Raw genomic sequence first — 10,934 nt, forward strand, 5'->3', positions numbered from 1 at the left:
CCTCACACCGACGCCCTCCAAAGATAGCCTTCATGATGCTACTCTGAGAAGGTCCCTGTTGTGGTCTCCCCTTACGGGGACCCCTGAGCCAGAGGCTTAAGGGAAGTCGATCCCAGAGCGAGGAAGTGGGCGGGGAGAAGCCGGCCCACAACCTGCGCCAGCACCCCAACCATCCAGCAGGGTCCCTGAGTCCCTCCAGCCCTGCTCGAGTCCAGGTCGGGGTGGCAACTGCTCCATGCTGACTCCCTGCCTTGTTTTCAGACACAGAAACTGAAGAATGCAGGGACACAACCTCACAGAGGTGACCCAGTTTGTTTTCCTGGGATTCTCCAGATTTCGTGAACATCAGACCATCCTGTTTGTGGTTTTCCTCATCCTGTACACCTTCACCCTGACTGGCAATGCCATCATCGTGACCGTCGTCTGCACGGACCGCCACCTGCACACGCCCATGTACGTCTTCCTGAGCGTGCTGGCTGGTTCGGAGACCGCGTACACACTGGTCACCATCCCACGGATGCTGTCTGGTCTCCTAGCCCAGAACCAGCCCATCTCCTCGGCGGGCTGTGCCACCCAGATGTTCTTCTTCGTCGCCTTGGCCATCAACAACTGCTTCCTGCTCACGGCCATGGGCTACGACCGCTACGTGGCCATCTGCGACCCCCTGCGGTACACGGTTGTCATGAGCAAGAGGGTGTGTGTCCAGCTGATGTGTGGAGCCTCTGGCATCGGCCTGGCCATGGCAGTTGTCCAGGTGACCTCCATATTTACCTTACCCTTCTGTCACAGAGTGGACATTTCTTCTGTGACATCCTCCCGGTCCTAAAACTCTCCTGTATTGATACCACCGTCAATGAGATCATCAATTTTGTCGTCAGTTCATTTGTGATCCTGGTCCCCGTGGGGCTGGTCTTCATCTCCTACGTCCTCATCATCTCCACCATCCTCAGGATCCGCTCTGCCCACGGCCGGAAGAAGGCCTTTGCCACCTGCGCCTCCCACCTCACCGTGGTCATCGTCCACTACGGCTGCACCTCCATTGCCTACCTCAAGCCCAAGTCAGAGAACTCCATAGAACAAGACCTCCTCCTCTCTGTGACTTATACCATCATCACGCCCCTGCTCAACCCTGTTGTCTACAGCCTGAGGAACAAGGAGGTCAAAGACGCCCTCTGCAGAGCTGTGGGAAGAAACATCTAATACACTGATCGTGTCTGTTGGGGATCTCTACCCCTGAGCGACACACACCTTCACCGCCTCCCACCTTACAAGTGTGTCCTGTGCAGTCCCTCCTGCTGTGGGGTATGCCCGTCGGACTTCTGCACCCCCACCATAACAAATCTTAATCTTTGTTCCCATATATTCCAAGGTTTCATCCAGGCATTTTCATCTGGGTACCTGAAAGGTCAGGGAGGATGGGCCTCATTTTTAAGAAATCATATACATGGGGATCCCTGGGTGGCTCAGCAGTTTAGCGGCTGCCTTCAGCCCAGGGTGTGATCCGGGAGACTCAGGATCGAGTCCCACGTGGGGCTCCCTGCATGGAGCCTGCTTCTCCCTCTGCCTGTGTCTCTGCCTCTCTCTTTCTCTGTGTCTCTCATGAATAAATAAATAAAATCTTAAAAAAAAAAAAAAAGAAATCGTATCTGCATTTCTAAAGTGAGGGAAGGAACCTCTTAAAAGCACATTAAATGTGGTAGTTTTATAAAAATAAAAATGCCTGTAATTTTCATAATATAACCTACAGAAAATTAAACAAAATCTTGCCAACAAGGTAAAAACAGTCAATATTCAAATTATATCAGAACCTTTGGGAAAGGTGAGACATGTATTAAAAAAAAAAAAAAGTTAACAAATTTGTAAGACACTACTTTGGTCCTTGAAAGTTTAGCTTCCATTGTTGGATTTCTACTAAAGCCCTTGCTTCCATCAGCATGGTCCCCAGAGCGCTGGCCACGGCTGCACCCCACATACCCCTTGGGCAAATCTGACCATGCTCATCAGAATCTCCCTGGCTGCTGGTCTTCTCCATGGAGGCAGCTTCTCTCTCATCGTTGTGAAGAAAAATAAGTTGGTCAAAAAGAGCGATGTTCTGTTTGGAGTGAGAACCATGGGAGTATTCTTTTGCACACCCCATGGCATCCTTGGGTAACACCAAAAAATAGGAAAAACAACCAAACACACATCAGCAGTCAGGAGTAGTTGCTCACCGAAAAAAGGCTTAAAAGAAAAAAAGAGGCATCTATTCCTACTAGGCCTCCTAAGGAAAAGGTCCTCCCCCCAGAGCTTCTGGGAGCTTCTCTGGTTTCCTGCCTGCACATACCTCTTACTACCTCAGGTGACTGTGGGGAGGCTTAGAGGCTCAGTGCCGTGCCCCTTCTCCTCAGGATTGTTAGGGATGCTTCTCTGCCCGTTCCTTGATGCCATGTGTCTTTTTAAGGGAGTGCCTGCCTTTTCCTTCATCTGGGGAAGGGATGGTGACATCCAAGGAGCTCATCACGTAAGGTCTGGCTGTACAGATATCTGAAATTCTAGATGGGAAAACCATAGCTCTCTCAAGGTCTGGTCGGCTCTGTGTTTTGTCCTGCATCCTCTGAGATTTCTGCATCCTAGAAGCAAGCCCTCCTACGGGAGATTTTAAGAGGTCAAAAGCCCATCCAAGAGCCCCAGATCTGCTATAAGGCCTCCTCTGATGGCACCCTCAGGTTCTGCCCACCAGGAATCCCTCCCCCATGTGCAAAGACTGCATCCCCTGGGGGTGAGGGGGCACCCCTTCCTCCAGAAGGAAAGGAAAGTCTCCGGGACTGTAGGACAGCACCACCCCACCTGCCACCAAGACTACCCATAGTGCCAGCTCTCATTACCCATCGTCCCCAATTCCCTCTGGACTAGCGATCCCTCTGTGCCCTCAGACCTGTCCTTGTGTGTAGAAAGGAGGCAGTAGGACCGGGAGGGCTGTTCCGAGCAGGCGGCCCAGGTGGGGACGAACCCACTCTAACCTGCCCAGTGGCAGCATCACCTCTCCCAGCTGCTGCTCCCCAGTCCCAGGACCAGAGCACAGGTCTTCCCCGGTATCCCCTCCACCCAGACACCCCTGATGGCAGCTGCTTCCCCAGCCACTTGTGCACGCAGAAGTTAAACATCAGAGCTGAGCCCAAGAGCAGCTGCCAGAGAAGAGTCCTAAACCCTAACGGAGAAACCTCTCCTCTAGATCCTCCAGACCATGGCCAACTAGCTGTCCAGGTTTCTAATTTTACAAGCTACTAACTTTTTAGATCAGCTGCTGCTGCATCAGCGTGGAGAGGGAAGAGGCCTGACTCCAGAAGCCTGGTCTGGGTCCTCGCTCTGTACCCAACAGCACCTTTGATGAATACGATGCTTAATCCTACCTTGCTGAACATGAAAAAAGTTTAAGTTTTTGTTAACTTACAGTGTAATAGTAGTTTCCGGTGTACAGTCTGGTGATTCCACACGTCCATACCTCACCCAATGCTCGTCCCTGGTGCCCTCCTTGATCCCCATCACCGGTTTGCCCCCTCCCCACCCCCTCTGATAACCACCAGTCTGTTGGCCATAGGAAAGAAGAGTGCTTCCTGGTTGGCTTCTCTCTTGGGCAAAAAAAAAATATTTTTTTAATCCCCTCGCCTGTATTCTGTGCAGACTTAGCTGGTTATAAACACTGCCTTACGTGGCCTTCCACAGCTCCGTTCACCTCCCTCCAACCCAGGCAACTGTTCTTTCTATGTGTCCTACGGTTATGTGTGTGGAAATTTGTTGGCGTGGCATTCTCCTCCTTACGCTTTTGCTGTTTGACTACGGGTAGGTCTCTCTCACCAGGTCACAAATGAGCACATAGTAGGACCAGGAACGGTTCTTCTCATTGTTCGGAACCATCCCCCAACAGCACTCAGCAGAACGAGTGCTTGATAAACCGTCAATCCTTGAGCACCCACTACACACGCAGTGCTGCACCTGGACTTCCCGGCAGGTTTTCAGATGCACTCTCTGCTTTTCTGTGACCTTTGCAGTCACCCTTCCCCTGAAAAACAGTAGTCAGCCAGGCCACAGCGGCAGGGTCACTTGGGCGTGTACTCCTTTCCTTCCCCAGGCTTCCCGCAAGCCAACTTCCCAGTTGCTTCAGGATCCACTAGTCATCACATTAATTAATCCCTTCACAACTCAAAAGTTGATGTGACTTTTCATTTAAAAACATCCCAACCGGGCAGCCCAGGTGGCTCAGCGGTTTAGCACCTGCCTTCAGCCCAGGGCCTGATCCTGGAGACCCGGGATCAAGTCCCACATTGGCTCCTTGCATGGAGCCTGCTTCTCCCTCTGCCTATGTCTCTGCTTCTCTCTCTCTCTCTCCCCCTGTGTCTCTCATGAATGAATAAATAAAAATATTTTTTTAAAAATTAAATAATAAATAAATAAATAAATAAATAAATAAATAAATAAAAACATCCCAACCCATACTAGGATAGGATCTTTAGAAACTTGTTTCTCTTAAATTTTGAAGTGCTGGGCCACATAAAATTAAAGATCAGAGCACTTAGCATAGTCCTAGGTGAAAAAATTATAAATACTGTATGATCTCACCTATGTGTAGAATCCAAAAAGAAAAAAAAAAAATCCATCACACACACACGTCCCCCTCAGGTCAGGCTTGTGGTTGGCAGAGATGAGGAGTCAAGCAGAGGAGAACTGCGTGAAGAGGGTCAAAAGAGGTACAAACCTCCAGGGAGAAGATAAAATAGGTTCTGGAGATGTACAGCAAAACTATATGATATATTTGAAAGTTGCTAAGAGACTAGATCTCAAAGTTCTCATTACAAGGAAAAACATAATGTGTAACCTCGTGCGGTGACGGCTGTTAACCTACTATGGTAATATTTCACTGTACATACATAAACCAGATTATGTTGTACACCTTACACTGACATGTTACAGGTCAACCCTGTCAATAGAGCTGGGGAGAAATAATCAGGACATACCCTCGTACTTTTGACAAAATTACAAATCCTTCATAAGGCAAAGAGAGTAATTTTAGATTTCGAATCACCCTGCAACGGAACCTCAGACCCCTTTGTTACCGGGACCAGATTTCTCACCACCTAGTCTCCCCGCCCCCATTTCTCCTGCCTTTAAAGATATTAACTGGGGAGAAAGCAAACACAAATACCATCAACAACCCAACGTTTGGTTGTGGGAAGCAACTAGCTCCAGAAAATAAGAGCCAAGAGAAAGAGGCAGAGGTCACTAAGGGCTAAGGGGTGCATGCCCTGTAGATGTTTTTATTAACTCATGAGAGGAAGGAGGACTCCAGAACAGTAAAGTGATGTGGTTCAAAGCAGAAGACAGTTACCACTGTTGAGGATTTACTACATGGACGCCGCCGTGCCAGCTACGGGACACTCATCCTCATTACTTAAGACAGTACCCTCAAAACTTTATCCCCCTCTGCACTTCATAAGGTCTTTATGCACTTTATAAGGTCTGTGATCCTTATAACAACCTTACAAAGTATGTTTTATGCCCACACCGACAGCTCCGAAACGTGGCCACTAACATCCTAAACAGACCACAAAAGGGAAACACAAAATTTCTGGCAGCAGTCCTACACGGTTTCTAAACTGGGGTAGGAAGATCAGGTGAACCATGGCATTACCTGCAAAGAGCATCTTTGAGAGAGAGCATCACATAGGGGTGGAGAATGAGGATCTGGAGTCAGACTGTCTGCGTTGTGATTTTACCTCTGCCACTCGCTGGATGCTCTAACCTCTCTTTGCATCTCCTCCCACCCAGGTTTGTAAAAGGGGGCAGGGATTGCATCTAGAAGGTGATCTCATTCCCGTGTTTCTAGCTGGAGCTTATCGAGGTTAAAATAACTTCATCAAAGGTATCCTGGCATGCCAGACACCGTGCGAGAGCAGTGATTAAGGTATCAGGCCCTTTGCCCTCATAATGCCAAGAGTCAAGCAGGGGAGCCCAAAAGTTAAGCAGCTACAAGAAGTAGGAGAAATGTGGGATGTTAAGAACACGGGCGGTGGGGAGGGGGGCAGGGTGGTTCCAACCAAGTGTAGGGGTCGTGGAAGAGCTACCAGGGCAAGTGGAATTTAAGCTTAGGATGAGTCAGCTGGATGAAAGGTCGCAGAAGAGTCTGGAAAAGAAAAAAAAAAAAAGATCAGGCAAAGAAAGCTGCATCCGCAAAGATATGGAAAAAGAAAATATGAGAAATGCTAGGTTTTATAGAGCTGGGATCACAGGGCACTGACAGGCAAGCCAAGTCACCCGTGGAGGCAACCCCAGGACTTTATGACCAGAACTACTGAGGGCGCATCCTAGACAGTGGAGGACATGCTCACAGGCCCAAGCAAAGCAAAGATGTGATTGATCTGTAATGCAGGGAGTTCACTGCTGGCGGAGGGAGAAACAGGCCGGAGGCCAAGACTGGCAGGACATGGACTAGAAGCCACCGTGGGGCTATGACAGGTGACAGCAGCCAGAGCTGGCATGGACGCAGTGCTGCTGGAGGGACACGGGCAGCCTGGAGATCATGGGAGCCGCGACGGGCACTGCCTGGTTCTAGGATGACGGGGGGCGGGTGGAGTCAAAGGACACAGGGAGTCCCGGCTCAGGCAGCTGGGAAGACTGGTGGCCTCGACCAACACGGAGAGCCCCGGAAGAGGGGCAGGCTGGGTGGGAAGCCAACTCAGCTTGATTTGGACCTTTAGGATTGAGGGGCCAGGTATCCAAGTGGAGAGACCAGGACGCAGCTGGATCCGTGGATCTGGGACTCAGGAAAGCGTGGGGTCAGATCTAGTTGGAGGGATCCTAAGTGTAGATGGGAGCTTTCACAGGGGAAGCAACGGGCTCAGCTGGGGTTGGGGCCCAAGGAGCAGAGGGGATGGACGAGCCGCAGTGTGGGGACGTGCGGACGTGGGGACGTGAGGGTGGTAGGGACAGATGGGCCATCGGGAGAGCAAGGAGCCGGAGGAGAGGGGCGCTCTGCTCCAGGGGCAGAGGTCTCCAAGGACTGAGAAGCCCTGATGTCCCTCAGTGGAGGCGAGGGAGCAGGGGGCAGTCGGGAGCCTCAGGTTCCCCCAAAGTCGGCCCTGGGGTCCCGCAGACATTGTGCAGAAGGAGAATAGTTCCCTCCTTCCTTCACACCGCGCAGAAGCGCAGGCAGCATGGCTGGGGCCTCTCCCCACCACACAGACGGCTGTCTCAGGGCACAGGTGGGGGCCCTGGCTCCCCGCCGCCTCCTCTGCACCGCCCCCCATCCCCACAGGAGACGCTCCCTCCCAAGTTGGGGGCAGACAGGGAGGGAAGGACAGTGGGGGCTCTCGGTTAAGCTGCAGCCGGGAAGGAAGCCTCAGGCAGGCAGCAGCCACCACTCTGTGCACTTCCGTGGCCACTGTCACCCCTGTACCCAGGGTCCTGGTGCCTTGGCACAACACTCAGAGCTCTCTAGACCACCCCACCCCTCTGGAGACACCGAGAATATGTTTTGAAGCGTACAAGAGAAGGGGTAAGAGTAGTCCAACCCTCAAGGTGACGTGGGAAGCCTCTCGCCAACTGGGCCCAGTTGCCTTTGGGAGAGTCTTGCCAGAAGGCCACCAACCCTCCAAGGAACACATATGGGAGGGGGTCTTGCTGTCCCAAACCAAAAACTATCTGAAGGGAAGTCCTATTTTAAAGACGGTCACTAATATTTGGGCCTCATCGGGCGACCCTAGATCCAGTCTTACTCCCCGCCCCCCACCAGAACCACAGGCTTGTCTTTCAGGCCTCTCTCGCCCAGGTTAACACAGGGCTGGCTGTGGGGATCCCACTCCCTCCCTCCATTCGGAGTCACAGAATTCCTCACGCAGGGTGGTGCTTCTCATCTGCTCGTCAGAGGTCTTCTTGGACAGCGAACCCGTGACCCGTCCCTGGACCCAGAAGGTGAGCAGGAAGGGAATCAGAGGGCAGGATGCATTCTAAGGCCTGAAATTCCACCTGCCGCCTGGACATCTCTGCGTCTCTCAGAGCCCGGAAGGCCTAACCATGAATCAACCCCCGCCAAGTAGAAAGGCTCCCTGCCCAGCTAGTTTCCCTCTTAGCGGGACCAGCTATGTCCACCTGGTCCTCACCCTAAACTGTGTCTTCTACCTGCCAACTTGTGACATTTTTTTAAGCAAGCCCTTTCTTTTCCCATGGAAACCAAGGACCACCTCACCCGGTCCCTGCAGAGCCAGCCTGCCTCCTAGGCCCCTTCTGGTTCAGCCCTGCATGGCCTGTGGTGCCCTCCCCCCAGGGCTGTGGGGGGCTAACCCACCACCATCCATCTCCTCTAGCATCAAGGATCCTGTGTTTGGGCACCTCATGCCATTTATAGAGGGAGGAGATCCCTCTTTCACCAACAGGGTAAATAGGTGATCAGACACAGGGCAGATGGCAGGACAGAAACAGGAGTTTCTTGTAGCCAAACAGACCCCACCGAGTAGCTAGGCAGTGACTTGCAGGACCCCACCTGAGGGCAGCCTGCCACGGAGCTCCAGCAGGAGTGCCCAGGTCCTCGGGAGGAAGGGTCTCCACTTTCCTATTTCCAGGTTTTACGGGCCCTTGCAAAGAACTCCTGCATGTGCCAGAGGGAACATCTGGAAGTCTACTACACCCCCAAATCCAGCAGCAGCAGCAGCAGCTAGAGAAAGCATGGGAACAGTCACCGGGAGGGGTGGGGGCTGCCGGTGAGGCTGTCGACGGAGTTAACAGCCACTGGTCTCTGTCTCCCTCCTTCCCCACTCAACGCCTTAAAGGACTAAGCCTTGCAGACTAAGTCTGAGAGATTTCAGAGCCAGCCTGGCAATCCCAACCATGATTTCCAAGGCTGCTAAAGTGGAGGAGGAAGATACTGAAATACACCCTGGCTCTCCAGCCCTCTCCCCAACTCGAACAGCTAGAGGAAGAGGCAAATCAAAAGAACCAACCACCGACCCTACTGATCTTTGGATCTTCCAAACCGCAAGTCTGCCCATGGACAGGGCCGGCGGAGTGAGGAGAGGGGATCTCAACTTTTAATAATTGAAAGAGGAGGAAACATTATAGACTGTGTCCAAAATAGCATTAAAAGACAGGAAATAGAGATTCTACAGAGCCTGGTTGGAAATAGAAGTTGGAGGGGAAAAAAAAAAACTGTTTATCCCCATCCAACTGTGTTAAAAGTGATCAATAAACTGATTACACATAAATAGGATTTTGTAGAATTGTTTAGCTCTCAATGGAATCCACCTAGTAACAGGATTTTGTTCAACCTTCAGAAGCGAGAACTTTGGACACATTTTCAAAATTGTATTATTCAGGTATGCAGGGGACTGTACCTGCCATTTTACAGGAGCTCAGTAAGCCTTTGTTGAAGGAGAACAAATGTGTGGATGAGGTTGGCCTTGGCCGCAAAGAACAGGGGCAAGCTCTGAAGGAGGCCGGGCTCTCAACTGGCTGCTGACAATGCGCGGCCCCTGGAGGGAGCTTTCCTTGCTCTCTCTCAGGCAAGAAAACACGTCCCTGACCAGGTCTGTAAGAAAAAGGGGGCAGAGAAGAGATACTAAGTGAGTATTTAGAGGTGTTCCACCTGTGTGGCCGGGAGGATGAACCCCATGGTACCTCTCTCCCACCCCAGGTCCCCCTATCTAAGACACCGTGAAACCCTGGGAACATTCTTCACCCCTTTATCTCCGAAAAGGATTTGCAAGCTCAGTGCCAAGAGCCAATGGGAGAACAATGAAGCCCCCACTGAGGCACGGGGGCTGATGCAATCACCGGACCTGCTCTGCCCCCAGATGGAAGTGGGTTTCCCCAGCCCTCCCTGGGGGCCCACAGCCTCCCACCCACGGGCCCACGACCAGGCTGCCCCACTTGGGCTCTTGACAGACTTAGCAAGTGTACAGTGTGAGAGCCTCCCACGTGGTTAATTCACATGCGTAACAGGAAACAACCTTGACGTCTCAGTTTCGTCCGTAGGCCTCACAGGACAGTCCTCACGGAGCTGGAGGAGCAAGTTCTGGACAGGAGGTCTCAGACTAGGGACAGGGTGAACTTCGGTCCATTCCAAACGCCTTGGTGACCAGCCTCCATCTGGACCCCTGTGCTGTCCCTGGTTTACGGGCAGGTTTACTCCTTGACCCTGGATCTAGGAATCCTTCTTCCCCGAGCTTCTTCCTATGGGGAAGAGCAAAAATATGGAAAAAGAAAAAAAATAAGATGACCAAATGCAACGGTACGAAATCTGACTTGCATATATACATTCGAATATTCGTCGTTTATTTTCTAGAACAAGATTGACCTACAAAGAATGAAAATATTTCTTTTATTAATGACTCGGGCTCTATTTTAAGCGGGTATTAGAGTTCTTCCAAATGGAATAAAAAGAGTTGGAAGCGGAGGCGGCAGGAAAGGCGGAAAAGTGGAGCACCGTCCAAAGACTGGGATCCAGAATGAAAAGGGACTCAACAGGAGAACCACTGCCCAGGCCCGGCTGGCCTGGAGAAGGGGCACGGAGGGCGGGGGGGGGGCATCTGGGTGCCCCGAGACGCCCTGCAAGTACCTGCCTCGCCACCACAGGGACGAAGAACGCACGCGGCCCGCACAGAGGGCTCGTGCCAAGCGATCCTCCCGTCTTCACTCCCATGGAAATTTTGCTCCACCTGCACCTGCTGACCAGGGACAAGATCCAGTCCGTGTTTTTTAGCAGTGGGAGAGTATCCTACAGTCATTTAATCTGTCCCCTGATAGCAGACATTTAGTTTGGCATTAATCTTTATTACTAACAATGCAGCAGTGAATAAACATTGTGCTATCCCTGTATCTGTGCAAGGACAAAGCTACATGGGGAAAAATCTGAATATACAGCTCAGTGGAAAATAATTCGGCGAATCTCAAAATTACATATATAGAGC

General features: G+C 51.5%; 1 protein-coding gene across 1 annotated transcript; it reads left to right on the plus strand.

Moving 5' to 3' along the window:
* Positions 1–277: 277 nt before the first annotated feature.
* LOC121472327 (olfactory receptor 10J5-like) lies at positions 278–1,200 on the plus strand. Its single transcript, XM_041723594.1, is given in 2 exon segments — positions 278–791; positions 794–1,200. Coding segments are annotated over 2 exon segments (921 nt in total).
* The last annotated feature ends 9,734 nt before the right edge of the window (positions 1,201–10,934 follow it).

This window comes from Vulpes lagopus, chromosome 11 (assembly GCF_018345385.1).
Source record: "Vulpes lagopus strain Blue_001 chromosome 11, ASM1834538v1, whole genome shotgun sequence".
NCBI lineage: Eukaryota > Metazoa > Chordata > Mammalia > Carnivora > Canidae > Vulpes > Vulpes lagopus.